The sequence below is a fragment of the Belonocnema kinseyi genome, chromosome 3, assembly GCF_010883055.1.
Source record: "Belonocnema kinseyi isolate 2016_QV_RU_SX_M_011 chromosome 3, B_treatae_v1, whole genome shotgun sequence".
Classification (NCBI taxonomy): domain Eukaryota; kingdom Metazoa; phylum Arthropoda; class Insecta; order Hymenoptera; family Cynipidae; genus Belonocnema; species Belonocnema kinseyi.
Window position 1 is genome coordinate 71,270,411 of NC_046659.1, and position 25,514 is coordinate 71,295,924.

General features: G+C 27.8%; 1 protein-coding gene across 1 annotated transcript in view; it reads left to right on the plus strand.

Moving 5' to 3' along the window:
- LOC117170239 (collagen alpha-1(XVIII) chain-like) overlaps positions 1-25,514 on the plus strand; it is a 611,475-nt gene extending 585,961 nt beyond the window's left edge. The window contains 14 exon segments of the mRNA XM_033356868.1: positions 71-100; positions 3,854-4,205; positions 7,679-8,079; positions 8,184-8,189; positions 10,355-10,459; positions 13,674-13,944; positions 15,122-15,247; positions 15,334-15,428; positions 15,521-15,613; positions 15,714-15,836; positions 17,613-17,627; positions 17,943-18,137; positions 20,385-20,500; positions 24,806-25,514. Of these exon segments, the coding sequence (XP_033212759.1) occupies positions 71-100; positions 3,854-4,205; positions 7,679-8,079; positions 8,184-8,189; positions 10,355-10,459; positions 13,674-13,944; positions 15,122-15,247; positions 15,334-15,428; positions 15,521-15,613; positions 15,714-15,836; positions 17,613-17,627; positions 17,943-18,137; positions 20,385-20,500; positions 24,806-25,109 (2,232 nt within the window). The 3' untranslated portion in view covers positions 25,110-25,514.

Genomic DNA, 25,514 nt, shown 5'->3' on the forward strand with positions numbered 1-25,514 from the left:
CCCCCCCCCCCCGCCTCATTCGACAAAATAATAATTAAATAGAGAAATTTCTGCTATTATGCGCATGCAGCCTAGCTGGAAACCTCGAGGCGGATACAGAGTGAGTATTAGGGTGACTCAAAATTATTTTTTTCGATGTGCCCCCCTCCCACAATTTTTTCTAATATACAGTGGACCAGGAGACCTGATTCCGTGGCTGAAAGTACATTTTCTCTACTTTTTATGCATTAAAAATTGTGGATAAGAATTGTGTGATTGTAATAATTGATAAAGGCATCTATTCCGTAAATTATCTGTTATATCTATCAAATTGTTTTGTAACTCTTTATATTCTTGGCGCTCGAATATTTTATATAGGTAGGGGAGTGCCGTACAGGTTGGGGCAATGCATCGGTTGGGGCATTGCATAGGTAGCGTCACTGCATAGGTTGAGCCAACGCGTTTTTCTCAAGTTTTTTAACTGGTGCCACCTTTTATAATTGTCGCATATAAGTATCAATATTGATACTAATATGTGACCATAGAAACCATGTTAACATAAAAACCAATGATGTTTTGAAGTTTTAAAAAAATAATTTGCGTTAAATTTCTAGGAAAACTCTCGAAGCCGATTTTATCATTTTTGTGTGGGTTCAATAACATATAAACAAATACAGCTGGTAAAGGAGCTGTTTTAAAAATATGATTTTTTCCTCTAAACAAATTAATTAAATAAACTCAGTCTTTATCAAAACATAACAAGGACGTTAATGTTGGGATGTGAGTATTTTATGAAGCAGTGAGTTTTAACAGAAGAGAATCGGATTTTTCAATTGTTTAAACCAAAATAAACACCATTCGATTCTACTGGAAAAATTGCATAGAGTTCATGTGTAGGTCAATTTTTGAGTCAACCTAATTTTTTTGTATTATATTTACATTTGCATAGTCGGATATTTTCTTCAGCATTTATTTATAATGCATAGCAAATAGGATGAACAAAAATTGTCCAACACACAGATTTTCTGTAAATTTTTCCGTAGAATCGAATAGCTACATCTGTTTTACCGTAACTGATAAATTTAAACATATTCTTTTTATGTAAAATTATTGTTCAATGAAAGGCTCTCATCCCAATGTTAATTTTATCTTTATGCCTATAGGCGTGCTCTTCGGCCTTGAAAGATTAAAAAACTGTTTCTAATTTCATAAAATATTGATTCATTTTTAATTTATGACAAATATTTTGTGATTAAATGAAAAATTAATTTAAATTAAAATAACTTTTCTGTACAAAAAACTGTTACGCTCAAGTATAGATTCAAATAAATTATTTATATCAATTAGGATATTATGTTTTTTTTTAATTTTTACTCCTGGCCTACTGTAAAATAAAATAAAAATTTATCCATTTTTTCTAATTTTTTTTTTAATGAGTGATATTTAGAGGTCGCGCAAAACTCGAAAATTAATACGAATTTCCCATACCATAAAATTTGTCAATTTTTGACAGAATCGTTAATATTAGGCATATCAAGTTGTCCCTCAACTTTTTTCTTCAATATTAGCCATCAAATACAAATTTATTTATTAATTTGAACCCCATAATCCGGTTTAGTGTGTTAGAACTCGAGACCGGAATTTCAAAACCTAAAAATAAGTTCGAATCCCAGCGGAGCCAGAGAAAAATTTGGTCAAGGCTTGAATAAAAATCAATATTTTAAAATATTTATTTAAGACTTTGTAGATAAAAACAACTGATATCAATTTAAACAATTATTTAAGCAGATTATTATTGTTTATAACTATTATCTCTAAGAGTCATGCTATAGAAAGTAGCGGTTTTTTCTAAAATTTGCAACTATTCGTTGCTTTTCACTTATAATCAGGTTCCAATAAGTGCAAGTTGATAAAATATTTGCTTCAATAATGTATTCTTATTTATAACAATATTCTTGGAAGATAATGCTATAAAATTGTGTTTTTTCAATTTCCAACGTATTGACAACTTTTCAGTTCGAATGAGGTAATAATTAATGGAAATTCACAAAGTAATGCTTACAAAAATAATTATTCTTTATGACTATCTTCTCTTATAGAGGCTTAGGGTAATGCTAAAAAGTAGCGGTTTATTCTTAAATGTCGAACTTTTCGTGAACTTTTCAGGTACACTTAGGTAATAATGAATGTTAAAAAACAGAGTTCTTTTAAAAATATATTATTGTTTATAACAATATTTTCTTAGAATAATGGTAGACAGTTGCGTTTTTTCCTTAAGTTTCCAACTATTTGTAAAATTTTCAAATGAGGTTAGGAAATAATTAATCAAAGTTAACAAAACAATTTTTTGCAATGTTATTAATTACATAGCAATATTCTATTAAAACAGTGTTAAAGTGAAGAAATAATAAATCACATTCAGCAAACACAATTGTTTTAACATTATATTGTTATTTATAAGAATATTCGCATAGAATAATGCTATACAGTTGCGGTTATTTCCTAAATGTCCAACTTTTTGTCCACTTTTCAATTAAAGACAGGAAATAATTAATTTAATACAACAAACGCAATTGTTTTAACATTGTATTGTTATTTATAACAATATTCTCTTAGAATAATGCTTAACAGTTGCGGTTATTTCTGACATTCCAAACTTTTTGCCAACTTTCCAGTTAAAGTGAGGACATAATAAATAAAAGTTAACAAATATAATTGTTTTAACACTGTATTATTATTTATAACAATATCCTCCTAGAATGATGCTAAAAAGTTACAATTTTTTCTTAATTTTTTAACTTTTCTTTGGTTTCTAAGATAGGAACAAATAACAGATAAACATGAAAGCAAGTAATTTTCTAAATAGTATTTTGTTGTTTTATTAAATAAGTATTAATACTTTTGTGCTAATGTTCTAAAAATATTAATTTGAAGGAAAAGGCTTTTTTCAATAGAGATAAAAACAAAGGATGGAATACTTAGGAGTAGGTCGGAGGAGCAAGTCATTAAATAACCTGTAAAAATTTAATTTATAATTACAACACGAAGAGTATTGCAAAAAATAAAATATAACATAAAAATATCCACAAAAGAATTACCTTGCACTAAGTGAAAAGTTAACAAAAAGATGAAAATTTCAGAAAAATCGCAACTTTCTAGCATTACTCTAAGATATAATATCTAATATCATTATCAATATTTTGATTGTTGACATTCGCGTTACCTCTAAATATCAATTTTTGGCTCATAACAAAACATGGATTTGTTTTTCTTTAGATTCGAATGTGTCTAGAAAATATTATATATCTGATGATTATTAATCCCAATCGGTAAAAATTAATTTCAATCAATACATAGATAATCTAAATTAAATTTTTAGTCCTTAGAAATGCGCAATATTTAATTTACAAAAAGAAGATTTATATTCAACAAAGCACGGAATTAATTCCAAAGTTCATTCGCATGAGAGATATTGTACATTATAGAGATAAAAATACATTTTTGAATTTTATTAATAGAAAATGTCTACTTTTTAATAAAAACTGATTAGTGGTCTAAAAATATAGGAAATCATTCCCCTTTATTATTTCAAACCCCAACGAAATTAGCACGTTATATTAATTCTGCAATTCATCATCCCATAAATCCTGTATTTCATGACAGAACTCTCTATGGGTGTTTATTTATTCAATTGAAAAAACTAATCTATTTGCATAACTTTGGAGCGAAAGCTACTGAGTTAATATTTAATTTTAAGCTTAACGAACTTGCGTCCATACATGGTTCAAATCAGATTTTGTAATTATCACCTGATCATTGTTAGCATCGTATCGGAAAATACTTAAATAATATATTATTGATTCTGCTCTTTCAGGGTGAAGGTATCACTATGCGGCCAGGATTACCAGGACAAAAAGGAGATCCTGGATTGCAGGGTAATACTGGGCCTAAAGGTGATTCTGGAATTCCAGGAAATAAGGGTTGCAAAGGTGAATCAGGACATAAAGGGTCAAAAGGAGACCATGGAAAAGAAGGTCATAAAGGAAATCAGGGCTTCAAGGGGGAACCCGGTGCACCAGGAACTCCTGGACTGCCTGGTGCACCTGGTGAAAATGGAAGGCCTGCTGAAAAAGGTGCAAAGGGAGATGCGGGCCCTGAAGGAAAAGTTGGACCTGCTGGACCACCTGGACCACCTGGAGTTGGTGGAATCAATGTGGGGGATACAGGTAATTATATTTTATAGTTAAATAACTATATAAAAAATGAAAGCAAGGATATTGCCAGTTGTGTAGTCCTAAAAAAAAGTGGTCTGGCGGTACTTTTCGGGAGGAGTAAATTTATGGGTAAAAGTAACTAGGGCTACTATTATATTTTTGTTATGGCATTCATCTTATTTGGTTAGAAATTCTATTATTTTGTTGGAAATGCAAGTGTGTTGTTACAGACATAGTTTTCAAGGAATCTGTATTATCATCAGAGAATAACAAAATTTCGTAACGTCTTCATAGACTAGATGGAGCTATGAATTCAAAAATTTTGTGATTAAATTTATTCTGAAAAAATATCTTCTGTCGCTCCGCTGGGAATCGAACCATAGAACTTTCAATGGTCGGTCGGGAATCTAGTCTGTAAAGACTTTAAGAAATTCTGCTACTCTCTGATGATAATACAGATTCCTTGAAAAATTTATCTTGAAACACCTGGCGTGTATTTCTGAAAGGATTCTTCTTTGTATCTCTTCAGTAGCTTAATGGGAAAGAACCCAACCGGCAATCGAACTCTTCTCAATTCTTTTTAATTCAAAACACAAATAGTCGCATCGTGCCTTGAGAATGATAAAATTAAAAAGTTATAATGTTAAATAAAAAAAGTGTTGTATTTCATTTTTATAAGATTCTAAATTTAAAATGTTGGAATATTAGAATTTTGGTCTTTAAATATATTAATGGTAAGGGAAAATGAAAAATTAGTCAAGAAAAAATCAGGGAATTTTAAAAATGAAGTTTTGCGGCTACCCTGAATAGGGAATGTGCTATATATGTAATTATAAGGAATTAGTAATTAAATGAAGCAATCAAATATTAAGCTGAAGGGAAACATACATTGTGTCGATTATATTGGGTTTTCATTTGCATATCTATATTGAAAGAGACTTCAATGAACAAAATAACCGGCAAGACCAATAATCATCTGATGATGGCTATTGGTTAGTAAATGCGTTCCATTTATCAATTTAACTGGCCATTAGTCATGTTTGCTCGAAAAACAGTTGGAAAATAAATTAAGAGAGAAATAATTTTTTCAGATAAAGTAGATAATAATAGTTTGAAATAATTGAAGTTATGAAGAAAACATTTCTTTAAAATTCATAAACAATCAAACAATCAAACAATTTTAGAGTAGGTAAAAAAGAAAAAATTGGGAATGGAATTTAATAATTTAAAATTTAAAGGATAATTTTAAAACTTTAAAAATTGAATATTTTGAGATGAGATTTTTGAAAATTATATCATTTAAAACTCTTAGGAATTGGACATATATTATTCTTAATCAACAGCGTTCTATGTAAATTGAATAATTAAAAAATTTTGACTTTTGAATTTAAATAATGTTCACTTCAAGCAATACAAATTTTAAAATTTTAATTTAAACCCTAAATGAAAGGTTTCAATGTCAAAGCTTCTGAAATTCAAAACTTTTAAATTTTTATTCCATAAAAAATATAATTTAACATTCAAATTGATTAGACCAATTTTTTTTAGATCAAAAACTAAAGTCACCGTCATTTTCACTGTGAAAAATGGAAAAATTATACATTATAAACCTTCAAATTTGAATTATTCTAAAAAACGTTTAAAATAAAAGTGATTTTGAATGGGAAACTTTAAAAATGAAAAGATATCTACAATGCGACGCTGAAAATTAAACGAATCCAAACTTCTTTTTAAACTGAAAAAGTTTTTTTTCCGTTAAAAAATTGTGATATTAAAACTTTTTTGAACTTAAATCCTTCAAAATTTTAATTATTTTAGGCAAATTTAATTTCTTTTGAAATTAAGAATTTTCAAATTATACTTTTTAAAACACACCCCTGCATAATTAAACAAATTATTCAATTACTTAGGTATCAATTTCAGTTAGTTTAATTTTAATCTATTTTGATTCTAAACAACACAAATTTGAGCTTTTTAATTTCAAATGGCTTGATTTTTAATACTTCATCTAATAATCGGACAAATTTAAGATTTTACATTGAAAATTTTTTTTTCAAATACTACGACACAAGATTACTATATATGATCCCGATGTTTGCAGTTGCACCATTTTAAGCCTTTCAGTCAAAAAAATTTTTAAGTTGAGTTTGAAAATTTTAGTATTTTTCGACATTTTCAAATAAAAATAATTCAATTTATATTACCTAGTTCTAAAATCTTCTCATTTTTAAGGCTTGAATTTAAGAAATTACTGCCTTTGTTTTACACAATTAAGAATTTTAAACTCTAAAATTACTAAATGTAAAACTGACTAAAGTTGAGACAAAAAAATTTAGAATACTGAAATCTAAAATTACTATATTTAAAACTGACTATCAAGACTTTTAATGACAAAATTTGAAGTTTTCTAAAACTTAAGGTGAAGTTGCCCTCACATTTCGAAATTTTTTTACTTGAAACTACAACATTGTGAAGTTTGAAATTAGAAACTTCTAACAATTTTCAAGATTACTTTTTGAAAATCAGACGCTACGTATTTTTCCGATTTGCGAAACAAATATATTCTTCGGAGTTTGCGTATTTGAATTTTGTCCTTCTGTGTTTGAAAACCCCCAAATATTTTCTTTACATCTGCATAATTTTTATCCTTATAAAATAAAATTTTCTCATTTTTCATCAAACAAGGAAAAATAAAAAAATATTAAGCACGTGTAAAAAAATTGCAAAAAAAAATCTCTTAACCTTTCGTGATATTTTGCAGAATATTTGTTTTTATTTGATTTTTTAAATTAAATTAAAGATAGTTTCTGGAAAATACCATGTTTTTAATTTTCCCAATATTTTTAAAAATGCACTACCAATATAAAAAAGGATAGAAGATTTTTTTTCATAAAAATAAAATTTTCTTTTCAGATGTGCAAACTTTTATCTAAAAATTTTGTCTCATCAGCCTTTGTTTGTGAGATAAATAAGAAAGTTTTATCTTATGAAATTTTTTTAACAAAAGTTATTCAGTCTCGTCATCATTTTGTTAATATTAAACCTTTTTAAAAATGTTCGGTGAATTTTGAAACAATACAATAAGCGCTAGTAGGTAAAATATGACTTCTTATCGGAAACTTTCAAAATTACTCAATTAAAACTTGAACCGTTAAAGAATAAATAATTACAAAGTTCGTTTAAAAATCGAAAAATTCTTAAATTAAGATCTTGAATCTAAGTCGTGAAAAATCATTATTTTTCAAATTGTGTATCACATTTTTTTTAATTCAATCATTTCAATCTAGATAAATCTGAAGTCCAAAATTAATAACAAGAGGAAGAAATTAATTTAAAGATCATTATTATTAATTTAATTTTTAATTTCTCCTGTTCAGAATGAATTTAGTTTTCCCAAGAGCTATATAAAATACTAGACGAAGAACGACTCCTTAGATTCAAAGTTAATTAGATAAATGTCTCATCTCCTTTTTCTACCTTATCAGCTTCAGGAGTGAAAGGAGAAAAAGGAGAACCAGGAACACGTGGCTACAAAGGGGAACTTGGATTGAAGGGTGAGAAGGGTGATAAGGGAGATTTTGGTCCATCTGGTATCCCCGGGGTGAATGGAATTCAAGGACCTCAGGGTGATAAGGGAGATCCCGGTAAGGACGGGATTTCTGGGTCTCCTGGAATTCCGGGATCCAAAGGAGATAGGGGAGAACGAGGCCCACCTGGACCAACGACAATAGCAGGATCTGGTGATTACATTACAATCAAAGGCGAAAAGGGTTCTGAAGGGAAAAAGGGAAGGAGAGGAAAATCTGGATCTCCAGGTCCTCCGGGTCCTATGGGACCTCCAGGAAAACCTGGAACTGTGGGAGAAATTGGTCTACCAGGTTGGATGGTACGTACTATATTATTATTTAAGACCTGCTTATCTCAAAATTGAGAATTATTTCTTGTTTGGGTTTTTATCCACCAATTTTTTTACTTTAATGCGGCCAAAAGAACAAGGTGAGTCGAATTCCAAATTCGAATTTTATTCTCGTTTTGAATTTTTTCTTAAGTCTATAGCAAGCCCCAAATAGTTATTATAAACCAATAGTGATAATAATTCGAAATAGTTTTAATAAAAAATACAACATTTGCACCGTTTTTTTTTGTTAGTTTTTTTTTCAAATAAACACAAATAGCTCATTTTTTCTTGTATTATCTTGTAGAAAAGTACAAAAAATGAACAATTAAGTATAAGTTGCGAGATTGGACCTTATAAAAATACTTTTAATTTTACGTCAATTATTTTAGAAAATTACAAATCTTCACAAAAAATGTAAGATTTCACAAATTTTGAAATATTAGGATTTTATTATGTAAATACTGGCATTTTATTGTAGAAATGTACAATTTGAACAGAAAAGTATACATTTTTACAAGCAATACTTTTAGAATCCGGATCAACAATTCCTGACCGATTTTAATGCTTTTTTATGTTTAGGATTAATTCCTTCAGAAAGCCTTCAGGCCCAATTTTTTATGTCTCTTTGTGTTTATCGTTAAAAAAAATAAAACATCAAAATTTAACATTTTACGAATATTATTATTTTTTTCTCCGAATAAAACCAAATTAGTGCAGATACACTTCAGGAACATAATTATTCAGTTGAAAATTCAAGCTAATTGTTATAAAAATTTATATAATCAAATTATGTAAATATAGTCAATTATATAAAAATGTGTTTAAAAAAAACTACTATATGTCTAGTTGTATTAAAAATATGAGGAAAGAGTCTAATGACATGATTTAATAGAATAAAAATAAATAGATATTTAAATATTAATAAATTATAAAAATTCAAATTTTTATTTCATATATTTATTTATTATTAAACTTTGAAAGTTTACCATTTTAATTCTTCTATTTAAGAAATTTTTAATATATAATTTAAAAGTTTTCAAAAGATCGAATCTCATTTTAAAACTAGAAATAATGTTTAAAAAACGAAAAACTAAATGTAGAGTTTTGAAGATTTGGAACTAAAATTTTGAAGCTTTTTAGTGCTCTTTAAAGGTTTTAAGCAATTAAAAAAACAAAATGCAGGGTTTTAAGGATTTCGAACCAAAGTTTTAAACGACTTTTAAACATTTTGAATAGTTTTAAATTAATACATTTTTGTATTCAAATTCCTAGCAAAAATAATAAAGTTTTTTTTTCAAAATTAATTAACAAATCATCTTTAAAATTATTTTATAACTTTTCACAAAAGAATCTGGAAGATTTTAAAGTAATTTTTTCATTAGATCCGTGCAAAATTTTAAAATATTTTTGTAACAAATTTTTGAAAATATTTAATTAAATTTCAAAACAAATTTTGATGTATAGAATAATATTCCTAGCTTGGAATGACTTAAAATGATAAAACCTTGAAAATGTATACATTTTTCGATTGATTCTTCAATTTATAGCATTGAAAGTGGTTTCGAGGGCTTATTTTTCTTCATCTTTGAACTGTACACTGTACAGAAAATACAAATTTCATTTTGCAGTTTAACGGCTTTTAAATGAAAAAATTGCAATTGAAAAGTGTTAAAAGCATCCGTTTTATATGGGTAAATTATTGAGCGTTTAAATAAAAAAAGTAAAGTAATTTGCAGTTCAGTTTTTATCACTTCAAATGAAAATATTTAAATCTTTATGAGTGGAAGTCTTTCAATTCCAATGGCTATTTTCAATGCTTGCTCAATTTCTCAATTTTTATTTGTAGTCAAAATATTGCTCTTTTTTCAACCTAGCATGACAAATATTAAGAACTTTGCCAATTACATATATGATGTTCAATCGATTACAATATATTTGAAAAAAAATCAAATGCAAGGTTTTTTGTTATTAATAAACCTGTAAATTTCTGTACATTTTTGTAGTTGTAAATTCTTATAGTTTTACCATTTTTTAAATTAGTTTAGCAAATGAAAACTACAATAAAATACAAGAATTTACAAATTAATAAAAAATAAATAAAAAATTAGTCCGAATAATAGGAAAAAGTTGTACTTTCCTGTAATTTTTGTTGCAATTAATTGTATTTATTTCAAAAATCCTGTCAAATTGTTTTATTTCTTTGTACTTTTTTGTACAAATTTTTCCACTATGGCAATAGTGCATTTTTCTTGACTTTACGCAGGGTCGACCGGGAACTCCTGGTGTTCCTGGGAGTCCAGGACCTCTGGGACCAAAAGGCGACAAAGGAGAACCTGGTGCTCCAAGTCCTTATGGAGTTTCTGTTGGTGTAAGTCTGAATTACAATTGTTTCTTATTCAGTTGCCGGATTCTATAAGAGTCTATAAAATTTTCTATTTCTGTTTTAAATATCAAACCGAAATCCCCGTTAAAAAAAAATGTTCTTGCCTTTCTTGACATCAACTAGCCGTAATTGAGTCAATTGTTGTAATATTTTTATGAATTTGACAGGAAATGTTCTTTTTTGTTCTATGAAATTTAATTTTGAAATTAAAATTCAAAGCTCGTTTGAAAAGCCTCCAGAGGCCAATGCTGTTCAGTGAGAAAAAAGTATAGGGGAAACCAGCCTAGAGCAGATAATACAGCCTACAGTGGATAATCATAAAAAAAATATTTTAATATGTTAAAAAAACTAATTTAATTTAATCAATAGTTACAACGTGATGCGTTCTAATAAATAAAAATAATCATAAATTATTTTAAACATAAATTTGTGTTTTGAGTTAATGATTATCCACTGTAGGTTGGATTATACACTGTGAGGAGGTTTCCCTTATAAGTGGTTATGGAATCCGGCTCCTCCATTACATCTATATTATATAATATCCCAATCTGTACAGATGTAAGGAAAAATAAGTTTCATTATGCAAAATTTAAATTTGTTTATTTAAAAAAATGATAGATATAATTTTAGAGGTGAAAAGGATATTTAATCAGGGGATGTTTAATTGTGAGAAGGTACTAAAAAAGTGGTACGTTCCAATAAGCTCTTCGGGGAAGTTTGTTTAATGCAGGTATTTACGAGCCAATAACGTTTCCACTCTGATTCTTGATAAAATGGGTAGTAAAGCTCCAATTCAAACGATTTAATCGGTAAAATCGAAAAACGGAAAGGCAACAAAATTTCGATAACTGCCTGAGCATCAACTATATATTTTCCTGTCTATAGATTGAGTTCATAAATTAATTAAAGATTTAATTACCATTTACTTGAAGTATAATAAAACAATATTGATAATTCTATTATACACTTTTTTAATATGTTAGCAACCTCAAAACCTAGGGCAGATTCAGAAAGGGGAGATTCGCCCCCCTCCTCCCTCAGAAATTTAAGAAACCAATTTTAAAATATGAATCATCTCATTTTTGAACGCAATTTTTGTAAAATACATTCTTTTGTGAATTTATTTAGGGGTAATCGAAAAATAATGTAGGACAATTTAAGGGGGTGTGGGGTTTGGTCAAATCTGACTGTTTCTTATGAATTAACAAAGTAGTTTGACACGATTTTTTTAAGTTCTCAACAAAATAAATAAATTTTCAACCAAGTTTTTGAATTTTTGTAATTTCTACAAAATGCATGAATTATAAAAAAATCAATTGCCAACCAAAACTGTTGAATTTGAGGGAAAGAAGACGAATTTTCTCTACGAAACAGTTGAATTTTTAACCAGAAAATAGGCTGTTGCAACAAAAAAGTTAATTTTTATTCAAGTAGATAACTTATAGTTTAAAAAAATTAATTTTTAAACCAAAAAAAATTTAAACAAAATGCGCAAGTTTTTAATCAAGTAGTTAAATTTCGAACCAAAAAGATTTATATTCTGTCGAAAAAGACGAATTTTCAACCAAATACTTGAATCTTTAAACTAAAATAATAAATATTTCACCAAAAATAGAATAGTTCAATTTTTTATTTAAAAAATTAATTTTCAATTATTAAAAATTAATTTTCAATTATTAAAAATGAATTTTCTATAAAAACAGTTGAATTTTTTCAAACATTAAAATGAAATTCGAACGAAAAAAGTTCACTTTAAACTAAATAATTAATTTTCAAGTTAAAAATATTGTTTTTTTCTTGAAAAAGAAAGTTTTTAACAAAGTAGTTATATTTTCAATATACTTTTTGGTTAAAATAATATCAATTATTATATTTTTAATTGCGAATTAATCTGTTTCTATTCAAAATACATGTGTTTTCTTTTAATTCAGATACATATTTTGTGTTTGAAGATGCAACGTTTTTGAAGGAAATACGCCTTTTTGGTTTTAAAATTCAACAATTTAGTGTACATTTTTTTCTTTCTTGTTTAAAGATTCGACTTTTTCGTTTTAAAATGTGCATCTTTGGATAAAAAAATCTAATTTCTTTTGGTTGAAAATTCAACTATTTTGTTGATTTTTTTTATTTATTTGCGTTTGATTTCAATTATAATCTTTTTTGCTTGAAATAACATCAGTTATTATATATTTTGCTGAATATTAAGCTGTTTTGGTAAAAAATGTATGTCTATTATTAAAAATTAAACTATTTCATTTAGTTGAAAAGTAACTTTTTTGTTAAAAAGTCCTTTCTTTTTTTTTTTGAAAATGAAATTTTCTAAAGGGAATTTTTCTTTTTTCTTTAAAAATTCAACAATTTAGTGGGCATTTTTTTTTTTATTTTTGTAGGAAATTCGTCTCTTTGGTTTGAAAATTCAACAATTTAGCAGGCATTTTTTATTTCTTGTTTAAATATTCATATTTTTTGTTTAAAAATTTACATTAATGGATAGGAAAATAAGAAAAGTAGGTTTTGGTTGAAAATTCAAATATTTTGTTGAGTTTTTTTTAATTCACTTGTGTTTGATTTCAGTTACAATATTTTTTCCTTAAAATAACATCAACTATTACATATTTTGTGGATAGTTAATCTGTTTTGGGTAAAAATTGAGGTCAATTGTTAAAAACTAAACTATTTTATTTTGTAAAAAAATAACTTTCTCGTTAAAAATTAATATTTTCGTTTTTAAAATATAACTGTTTTGTAGAAAACTCGTATTCTTAGCTTGAAAATGCAACAGTTCAATGGACATTTTTTTCTTTTTTAGTTAAAATTTCGGCTTTTTCGTTAAAAAATTTATCTTTTTTCAAATTCAACTCTTTTTTAAAAGATATTTTGGTTGGTAAAAAAATTGCAAAAGTTGGTTTAGCTATTTTTTTCTGACTATAGTTACTCAAAAAATGTAACTTATTAAACATTTAACAAGATATCATTCGTTAAAGATTTAGATAAACATAATTATCATAATAAATATAAGCCAAATAGTTTAGAAATAGATAGAAAGAGATACAACTTTAAAATTCCCAATTAATTTCCTTTTTATCCAGTATGTGGTAAATTTTACAGAATCTTCGAGACCGTTGCTGTAGAATCTAGAGTTAGTAACTGTTAGAATTTAAAAAATATATCAAATGAACTTTAATTTTATTTTTTCTAGTTGAAAGGTGACAAAGGGGACGATGGTTTTCCTGGAATTCCTGGTCAACCTGGAAGAGATGGTCAAAGAGGACCCCCAGGAGCCCCGGGCCCTGCAGGACCAACGGGTCCAGCTTCTCAGGGTTCATACATTCCAGTTCCAGGACCACCAGGACCTCCAGGTCCTCCCGGAACTCCAGGACTCTCCTTTGTGGGACAAAAGGGAGAACCTGGAATCGGAAAAAGTCACATTTTTGGTGAAAGGGACTATTATGGTGCGAGACAAGATACAAGTAAGATTTTCATTAAACATGCTTTTCTCATTTTTTTATTTTCATATTTTATTAAATTAATTAAAGTTTCTGAAACCCGACACACGAGATGAAAAAGAAATTAAATGACAAAAGTTGTGATTAGAATGTGCCCACGAAGCGGGCAGATTTTTTGTTTTTGCTATTAATCATGTTTTTCATGATTAGAGCCAAAACTATACGCCCTATCAAAAAGTGGTTGGTAACAAATTTGGAGATCTTTTTCAAATGCACAATTTTTTCCTCGCCATCTTTCACCGTATTTTGCATAGTTTGGCCGAAAAATGTAATTTTTGGATTTTTCATAATTTTGTATGCTGTCGAAATATGAAATTTTGATTTTTACACAAAAATTCAAAAAATTGTTATGATAATCTTGTAGGGCATTCAAAAAGCAATATTTTTCTTCTCTTAACTTTTTTTTTCAAATCTTGCGTTATTTGACCTAAAATGTTCATTTTCGTGTGTTTTTTGGAATTTTGTAAATGCTATAACTCTGGTAATTTTTGATATTATGAAAAAAGTCATTAGGATAATTTTTTGAATACTATGACTAGCCGTACAGAGAATTTTTGAATTTTTAAAAAAGTGGTCTTAAAAATATTCAAAATGTGCCCACTTTTTGAATTTTTTTCCAAAATAGCTGGCTAACGAACTTAACCTTTAGTTTAGGACATTAAGCAAGTGTACCAAAGGCAAATCTAATAGATTAATTTCTTGAAAATTATCGTGTTCACAGACAGACAGACATACAGACATACAGGCAGACACATTCGTAAAAACCTGTTTTTCGGATTCAGGGGATCTCAAAGCGTGGACATTTGACAAAAACTGGGGGGGTCAAATTTTACACAAATCTAATTTCTTCTCTGATGAGAATGTAAAAATTCATGAGTTTGATCCTCTGTTCCAAATTAATTGCAACGGTTTTATCAGATTGTCGTCTTTTTTTCCTTCAATGAATATTGCTGAAATTTTAATGACCTTTATAAATATAATTTTTATTTAATTTGACGTTTTTTATCAAATCTGCCGGATTTGGAAATTTGATACAGTAGGATATTAATAATTCAGTTGCACCAGACGAATTACATTAAAACTAAATTTCATTTATTGTAAAATCAATTTAATTAAAGATTTATTTAAAGATTAATTAAAGGTTAAAATTTTTTAATATTTAAATCTAAAAACACTTTTTTCACGCTGCAAGGATTCAGAAGTAGTTTGGACGAGTTGAAAGCTCTGAGAGAGTTAAAGCAGCTCAAAGAATTGAAAGAGCATTTAGGTATGGGATTTTAAACTGTATTTAAAATCAAGTTTTTTACGAACATGTCTTTGAGGAGATTTTATTTTTCCTTTGAAAAATTTAAGGAACTGGAACTGCCTCGACGAGGGGACCGCAAGAAAGCACAACGAAAATTGTACCGGGGGCTGTGACATTCCAAAATACTGAAGCCATGATCAAGGTGAATTTAGAACTTTGTTGTTATTGTTTGGAGAATCATTATCAAAATAATTTTTTTTTTAATAATAATAATGCAATATTTATTTTTATTAGATGTCAGGTGTTAGTCCTGTTGGAACATTAGCCTACATCATTGATGAAGAGGCTTTACTAGTTAGAGTCAATAGTGGCTGGCAATATATTGCTGTGAGTACAAATCTTCAGGAATGAATTTTCTCTTTAATCGATAATTTTTGAAGTAGATGAATAAATATTTATTTAATAACTATTGTTTAAATTGTTTTAGCTTGGTTCTCTTTTGCCTATCACGACACCAGCACCTCCAACGACTGTTCCACCTCCAGCAAATCCACCTTTTGAGGCTTCAAATCTCATCAATCAGATATCAATAAAAGCTGATGGAACAGGAGTAAGTTCAATTTTGATTATATTTATTATTTATTACTATTTGTTAATTATAAAGTGATTTTCAATGGAAATTTTTTAACACAAGAATGCTGCATCGAGGGGTTGATCACTCTCAAATCTTCTGAAATCCTTTCCAAATGTTTGAAATCTTCGTGAAATCTTTGAAATCTTTTGAAATCCTTGCGTCATCTTTACATCTTTATGTAATCATTAAAATGTTAAAAAGCTTTAAAAATCTTTGTAAAATCTTTTGAAATCTCGGAAATCTTTCAAATATTTTCGAAATCTTTTGAAATTCTAATCAGTCTTTGAAACCGTTCTGTAATCTCTGAAATGTTTGAAATTTGTTCAAACATTTTTATATCTTTGAAATCGCCTGAAAGTTTTTCAAATCTTTGTGAAATAATTAAAATCTAGGCAATCTTTTGTAATCTTTTTTAATATTTTTTAATCCTTGTGAAGGCTTGGTGAAATCTTTTAAGTCATCGAAATATTTCCGAAATCTTTAAAAAAATCTTTAAATCCTTTCTGTATATAATCTTTGAAATCTGCTGAAATATTTTGAAATATTTTGAAGTGTTCTTTAATCTTTGTCAAATCTTTTAAATTTTCTGAAACGTTTAGAAATCTTTGAAGAAATCTTCAGAACACTTTGAAATCTTTGAAATCTTTTTGAAATCCTTGAATTCTTCTAGCATATTTTGAAATGTTTTAAATCTTTTTGAAAACTTTAAAGTCTTTGTGAAATCTTTGTGAAATCTTTTGAAATATTTCGAAATCATTGTCAAATCGTTGAAACCATTGCGAAATCTTGGAAATCTTTGTAAAATCATTGACATTTTTAAAAATATTTCTAAATCTTTGTGAAATCTTCGTCAAATCTTTTGAAGTCCTTAACATCTTTGAAATATTTGCGAAATCTTATGAAATCTTTATGAAATCTTTAAAATTTGTTGTAATATGTTAAGATCCCTGAAATCTTTCTTTATACACTGAAATTTTTTGTGATCTTTGAAATCTTTTGAGATATTTTAAAATATTTGTAAAATATTTTAAAACTTCTTTAAATTATAGAAATCTTTGAAATCTTGTATAACAATTGCGAAATCTTTGCAATTATCTGAAATATTTTTAAATGTTGTTTAATCTTTGTGAAATCTTTTTAATTTTCTGCAACATTTAAAAATATTTGAAGTAGTTTTCAGAACACTTGGAAATCTTTGAAATCTTTATGAAATCATTGAATTCTTTGAAAGCTTCTAAAATATTTTTTAATCTTCTGAAATATTTTGAAATACTTCCAAAATAATCATTGTCAAATCTTTGAGTATCTTGCGAAATATTTTTAATCTTTGTCAAATCATTGAAATCTTTAAAATCTTTAAAAAAAATATGAAATCTTTGAAATTTGTTGGAATATTTTAAAATCCCTGAAATCCTTTTTAAATCTTTTAAATTTTTGTAAAATCATTGAAATCTTTTCTAATCTTCTTAATTTTTGCCTTTGTGAAATCTTCGAAATCTTTTGCAATCTTCTTAAATCATATTTAATCCATGTGAAATCTTTTTAATACTTAAAAATGTTTACGAAGTCTTTGGAATTTTCTCAAATCTTCGAAATCCTTGCGATCTTTGAAATCTTCGTGACGTCTGTGATATCCTTATACAATCTTTTGAAATCTTGAAATATGTTGTATCCTCAAAAGTCGCGTGATTAACTCCTCTTGATGCCTTTTTAAATATCTTTGTAATTTTCAATAATTTTCACGCTGCTTAGTGGTATCCACGAATGGTATGACAAATTATATTTTATATTTATTAATACCTACATATATTTACTAAAAAATTAAAGAATAAAAAATCATTTCTACTTTTTAAAAAGTTCAACCTTTGAAGGCATTTGAACTTCCCAATATCATGAATATTTCTCATCATGAAAAAGTGATTTATTTCTTGTTAGAAGGATGAATAATTTTAATTCCTTGAAAAAGCTCTTGAAGGATAATGCTGTAAACAAGCAATTGAAAAAATGAGTAAATTTCAGTAACTGACTCATTGTTGTAATTTACGTTGGCAGTTTAGATGCAAAAAAAAATTTTCATTTCAGCTGCGAATGGCTGCTTTAAATGAGCCCTTTACTGGAGATATGCATGGAGTTCGTGGTGCTGATTTCGCTTGTTATCGACAAGCTAAACGAGCAGGCTTAAGGGGTACTTTCCGCGCTTTTCTGAGCTCGAGAGTTCAGAATGTTGACAGCATAGTTAGATTAGGAGATAGGGATCTACCCATTGTAAATATCAAGGTAAGTTTTCCCCTTTCAATTTACCTAACATTCCAACTTTAAAACAGCAACTCTAAATATTTGTTGGAAAAAAATACTACAAATGTAATTGCATCAACAATCAGCTTAAAATTAAAAACATCTAAGCGTTTGTTAGAAGAAAATCGTATTTTAGATACTTCCTTTCCCATTCACTTCATCCTTCGCATCCCTCACAATCACCCTCATTTCCCATTACTTCTCCAACTTCCCCTCCCCTAATTTCTCCTCAATTCTCCTACTTTCCCTATCTTAATTCCCCCTCACTCACCTCCTTGAAAAAAAGTACGACGGACAGACGGATACGCCATTGGGAAAAAATTACTTTTTTGATTCAAAATAACGTACAGCCCACAAGTGTTGACGGATTGAGACGAACATTTTTTTTTAAGAGCTGATAAAATATCCAAGACAGGTATGAGGCCTTATTTCTAAATTACGCTTTAAATTTTTTTATAAATAAACAAATATGACGAAAAAATTGCTATTTTTTCTTTTTAGGGTTCCCGGTGCTCGTAAATAACAGTAAAATTGTTGAAATCACCTTAGTTTAATAGAGTAACATTAGTTAAAGCTATTCTAATATTATATAATAAACAAATAAAAGTTTATAAACAAGTTATTTATAAAAAAAAATGTTTTCTACGATTTTCATAATTTTACGTTTTTTAAGTTACATTGCCAGAAATTTGGATAAAACAATAGAATGATAAAAACATTTCTGCTTGAGATTATTTTTATTATTAGCATAAACAAATTTATTTTAACAAATACATTAATTAGGCATTTTTCGATACAAAAAAAAAATTTTTTTCGTTTTCATTTTTTGTAATTTATTAACTTTATCATAATTTTAGAAAAATTCATAATTTTTTTATTAATCTTATGATTTTTTTAAACAAACTTAACCAATAAAATGCATTATTTTATCATCTGTGGACGGAAAATTTCATTTTTTCAATGTTGGTCTTATTGATTAGGAAGCTAATGGTAATTTCATTAACACTCATACTTAGTTAATAAATTCTAATATTATTTAAACTGAAATGACTGAGATTGAAAAAAAAAACTTTTTTATCGACAAATACCGAAATAATGCATATTTTTATATATATTTTTTTTAATCATCGAATTTATCAAATCAGTGCGATTGTAATGAAACTATCATTGTGTTTCCAATTAAAAAGACGGCTATCGAAAAAAAAAATCCATCGAAAAATGCCCTAATATTGCTTTTATTTTTAAAAAAATATAAAATTTGTAAACCAATTATGAATTTTGCTGAGATTACTATAAAGATCCCAATTTAAAAGTCTGACATCGAAAAAAAATTGTTTGGCTATCACCGGGAACGTCAAATAGAAAAATGGCCAATTTTTCGTAATATTTGTTTATTTTATGCAAAAAATTAAAAGCCTAATTTAAGAATTAAGCTCGGCAGCCCTCTTAGAAATTTTATCAGGATTGTTTAATTCAGTTACGAGCTTTTCAAATTTGTATTTATTTTCCAACGAAAAACATACAGAAGAGTGCTTAATTTGCCTATTAATTTGGCATCAGGTGTATTGTAATTTGATTAGCGAAATTTAACTTTAGTATTTAGGTCATCGAGTTTGAATCGATTTACTCTACATATAATTCACTGGAAAAAACTATAGGGATAATTAAAATAATTGGCTTTTATAGCGTTACAAAATAATTCACAAAAAAATATTGGATTTCCACGAAAAAATTTAAATAAAATTACACTCAACTCTCGATATAAGACGCCCCGGTTTATGTCATTCCTAGAACTGATGGCCTCCGCAGTTTCGTGATGAGATGAGCCGCGGGGCCGAAAGAAAAAATGTGTTCAGTCAAGCGTGACAAACAGCTCGAGGGTCACACAGAAATGGTCCCTGTGGCCCTGTCTTGTTACGTTTGGCTTCCCTCAATTTAAGATCAAGGCCAAGCTAAACCATGTCCGAAACCGGTCTTACATGGAGAGTTGAGTGAAATTCAAGTACAAATTTCATTTTCAGGAATGTATTGTTTACATGTCATTATTAATTATAGCCTCAATTAAAATATTTTTCACTAGATGTTTTAAGAAGATATTTATAATGGGAATTCATTTTAATGTATCGTTTTATGAAAAGTTTCGCTACATTAGCATTTAGCATTTTGTTAAGAAAAAAAATGGTGGATTAAGATTATGAATAAATTATTAAATAAATTTGGGTCTTTCAGGGAGATGTCTTGTTCAATTCGTGGAAAGAAATGTTCAAAGGAAATGGAGCATACTTCTCCCAAAATCCGAGAATATATAGCTTCAATGGAAAAAATATTCTGTCCGACTTTACATGGTAAGTTTTTTATTTTAAATCAAAATTTTCATTCAGGGGCCATCCACATATTACGTGACACATTTTTTTCAACTTTCTTACCCCTCAATTCCACCATTTAACAGGTCCCAACTAAAGTTAGGCAATTTTTCTGTATATTTTCATCCTTGTCTTTTTAAAGAAAATTAGTTACTTACCTGAGCAACGGCGTATCCGAAGAGCAGTGATTACCCCCCCCCCCCCCATATTTAATAAAATTCTTTAAATCTCTTAATTTCCTTTGCAAAGTTGAGGCCTCTAGTTATCAGGCTTTAATTTTAGTATCTGAATCATTTTTGCCGGCTAGTTTTTATTATGAATTAATTTAAGGGTGATTCATAAATGCAAGGCGATTTGGAGGAGGGGTATTTGGGTGAAAAACCAAACAGTTGAGAAATTTTTAACCAAAAAAGATGAGTTTTTAACCAAGATAATAAATTTTCTACTATAAATGACGAACTTTCAACAAAATACATATAACCAACTTTTGAACAGTTCAACCCAGATTTTTGTTTACAAAAGAAGATGCATTTTCGAAAAATTAAGTAAACTTCTACCCAAAACTTATAATTTCTAACCTAGAAGATTAATTTGTACAAAAAAGACGAATTTTGAACATATTATGTACATTTTCAAGCAAATAGTTAAATTTTTTAACTGAAAAATACAGTTTTTAACAAAAACAAAACAGTTGAATTTTCTAACCAATTTTTTAATGTCCAAGAAAAAAAAGACATTTCTGTACAAAACAGTGAAATTTGCAACCCGAAAATAAATAACTTCAACAAAAAAGTTCATCTTCAACTAAACAGTTTAATTTATAAACTAAAAAAAAAATAAGTTTTCAACTTTTCGAAATCAGTTTTTAGATAAATTGTTATTCCAAAAATTTTATTTTCAATAAAAAAGATGATTCTTCTACAAATCAATAGACTCCAACAAATTTCCAACAAATCCAACAAATTTTTTAACTTCTTAGACAAAAAATCGAATTTTCTATACAAAACAGTTGAATTTTAAACCCAAAAATAAAAATTTTTAACAAAAAAGTTCAATTTCTTTCGTCTTCTTTCATACAAATAATTACCAGTGGACAATTTTAATATTTCGCATGACTTTCGAAATAATTTTTAATTGTTTAACTCAATGTAACTTATCTAATAATTATTTATTCCCAAAAAATCCAAAAGTAATCGTATTTTAGTTCAGGGCTCTTAAGCGAGGGAAAATTCGGCCGCAAATACTCATTTACCACTTGTTTCGCTTCCACCACCACGACCCTCTACGCAGCTGTAAGAGTGTGAGACGTAACTTTTCCGTGCTGAGTGAGGTGGCGGGGCGTAGTAGTGGAAACGAAACATCATCCAAGTGAGCATTTGGGACCCAATTTCTCCTGGCTAAAGACCTCTGTAGTAAGTACTTTGTCGATCATTTTTTGTAGTGAATTTTTTTTAAAACATTATGTAATTATTTAAACAATTAATTCTCAAGTTGGTATACTATGCTGCTTTTCGTTGAACAATTCAGGGTGGCCGTTTTAATCGAAGAAAAAAATTCCCGGCCATTTCCTGGGTGTTTCCCGGTTCGCAAACATTTTTCTCGGTCAATGAAATTTAACAAATAAAACTATGTTCTAAAAATTTTTCGATATAAATTAATAAGTAATAAACAACAAATTAAATCATTCAAAGTGGAACCCTTGAATTCCAAACTTTTAAAATTGAAGTTCCAAAAATGTAAATCCACGTTAACATTTTCAATAGTCTAAATTAAAGAAGCAAGCAATGAACTTTAAAAATTTTCCAAATTATATTATTTTAAGTAATTTCAAGCTAGAAACATTAAAAATTAAAAAATAATTTTTTTAACTTAACGCATCCTAAATTAGAAGTTAAATTTTTTTTAAATAGTCTAGGCATCCTTTAAAAGCTTTAAAATTTTATTTCAAAAGCTTGAAAAATCTAGAAGTGGTTTTAAATTTTTACAAATTCAAAATCATTTTTGAATTTTTTTCGGAACTTTTAAATATATTTCAAAATGAATTGGATTTTCTCTACAACTTTGAGAAAATCCAGCAAATAAAAAAAATTTAATTTGAATTTATAAATAACAATAGAACACTTATTTTATTATTGATGTAGGTTTTTTGACCAGCGAGATTAATTAATAGTTTAAGATGTTAATTTTGTTTGTCTACTTGGTCATAATCAATATTATTAAAATATTGATTAATTTTTAAGATTGCGAAAAAAACGCTCTCTAGCTCCGCTGAGATATGAGCCCAGGTCCTTCAGATTGCCGGTCTGATGCTAGAGTTTTGCAGATTTCAAACAATAAATGTATAATTTTTTTAAAAATTGTGAAAGACTTCAAAATAATTACAAATGTTCTCAAGATTCTTAGGAAAACTTGAAATAATTTCAAGTTTTTAATTAATTTCGAATCTTTTCAAAACTTCTAAATATTTCTTAAAATTACGCAAATTTTTTCTACAAATAATAAGCGTTCAATTGTTATTTATGCATCAAAATTTAAGAATTTCGCTTATAAATTAAACACTTTTTAACTAGAACCATTAAAATTGTAACGCTAAAAGTTTAAAAGTTCTTCGAAAATTTAAAGATTCAAAGCTTTCTATGTCAAAAAATTCAGTTTCAATTTTACTTCTAGATTAGGAAATTTTAAATTAAATGGGATAAAAATTAAATAATTTAGACTCACAATATTTTTAATTTAATAAAAACCTTTACTTATGACTATATTATTATGGATTTATTTTTAGGTTGAAAATTGTAAAACGCACGTTTACATTTTGTAATGGTTAAGAAAATTAATTGAAATAATATATTCATAAATTTATTTAATAAATTTAATATGAAAAATAATATAAAGTAAGACCTGAAACTCTGAATTAAAAATATATTATTGATAAATCATTAAAATTTTTATTTAAAAATAAAATTATCGGAATAAAGCATATATTAATTTCTATACTTAGAGTACAGATCTATTTTAGAAATAATGTATTTATTTATATTTACAGTTGATGAAATTTTTAAAAAAATTTTAAGCCTTTAAAAATGCATTTTAAAATTGTTTAAATTAAAATATATGCTTTTAAAACTTAAAAATCTAAAATGGAAATATTTTCGAATTAAGCATTCTAAACTAAATAATATAATCATTTATAAAAATAACAATTTGAAAAATTATTTTTAAAAAATAGTTACAATCAAAGTTGGAGAAAATTTTTATCCTAAAAGTTTTGAAAAATTCCCGGTAAAAAAATTAATTCACTGTTATTTCCCGGTTTTCCTCGGTCTTATAAAATTCCCGGCCATTTCTCGGTTTCCAGATTTCCCGGTCCAGCGGCCACCCTGATAATTACATGTATATTATGTATATATTTATGTTATTTTTCAAAAGGTTTCGAAAGAATACTGCTTAAGCAAATAAAAATTGTTTTAACAAATAGAAATTTGTTAAACATCAGTAGAAATTTATAACCAATTATAGAATAGTTACATTTTCAGTAAAAAATATTAATTTCAAACCAAAAATAAAATGAATTTTCAAGAAAATAAATAGCTACTTATATAAATAAAAAATAATTTTTATTGAATTTTATATTGCAATATAAAAAAAATTAAGCACGCTCACAAAAAAATGCCCAGACATTTCCAGGTTATTTCTAGATATATAAAAATTCCCTGCCAATTCCAGGTTTTCCAGGTTTTTCAGATAGGGAAACATTGATTTAAACCATTACAAATTATTCAAAAAGTCATGGGGTATATTAAAATTGTCCATTAGTATTTATTCGTATTTAAAAAATGGCAGAAATTGCTGAAAACTAATAATAATACGTAAAAATGTAGTTTTTTTATTTTTGCGTCACATTTGGGGCGCTGGGGGGAGGGGTGAAGTGTGTGTTAAAAATAAAAGTTATTACGGTCTTATTTCGTAGAAACTCCTCTTCAATCTCTGAAAAAACCTAGCACGTTTCGATTCAACCCTGGAACATGAGTTCAATTTTTCAAAAATAAAAAATTTGTTCATGTTAATTAAATGGGACTTTGAATTGCCCGGTGGACGTCTTAATATATGAGTTTAAAAAAAACTGCGGATTTTCTTTCTCCGGAAATGGAAACTTTGGCTCACCCTGTAGCTCGAAAAGCGCTGAAAGACAATCTTATTAAAAATATGCCCAATTCCAATAGTAATATATTTTGAATTAATTCATCTTCGCTCCAAATCGACTTCTAGATTATTTTGAATTAATTTCAGGCCTGACAAGGTAGCTTGGCACGGTTCGCACACACTTGGTGATCGTGCAATGGACACCTACTGTGATGCCTGGCACTCAAGCAGTTCGGATCGGTTTGGACTCGGTTCCTCATTAACCGGAGGTCGATTACTGGAACAAATTCGTTACTCATGTGACAACAAATTCGCTCTCCTCTGCATAGAAGTTACCAGTGAACTCTCTCGCAGACGAAAACGCTCTGATGAGTTTTCGGACCCAGAAGATGACCCCGAACTCACAGAAGACGAATACCAAGAACATTTAGAACAACTTTTCCAAAACTGACTCAGTAATATACGTAAGACAGTAAAAACAAGCAAAGAACTCTCTGTACATAACAAGCCGAAATGTCCAAGTATGATCACAGACAGATTTGACCCGTCGATTATCTTTGACTGATACATATCTAAGCAATCACAGCATCATCAAAAAAACTAGATGTCACATGATGTGGATACTTCATCCTTTTATCGCATTTTTTTATCATCTCGCTTTTATATCAATTTTCTCCTAAGTATTTGAGTTTTTTCATTCATAATTAGGGAGCGTTCATTACGCTAGCGGGCTGTGTGAATGGAACGATTACGCAATTGCTTGACCGTAAAGTGACCTTTCTCACATTTATATTTATTTATTTTTATTTATTCTCGTGTTAAAAAGTGAATAATTAACATTTGCATGCGGCTTTTA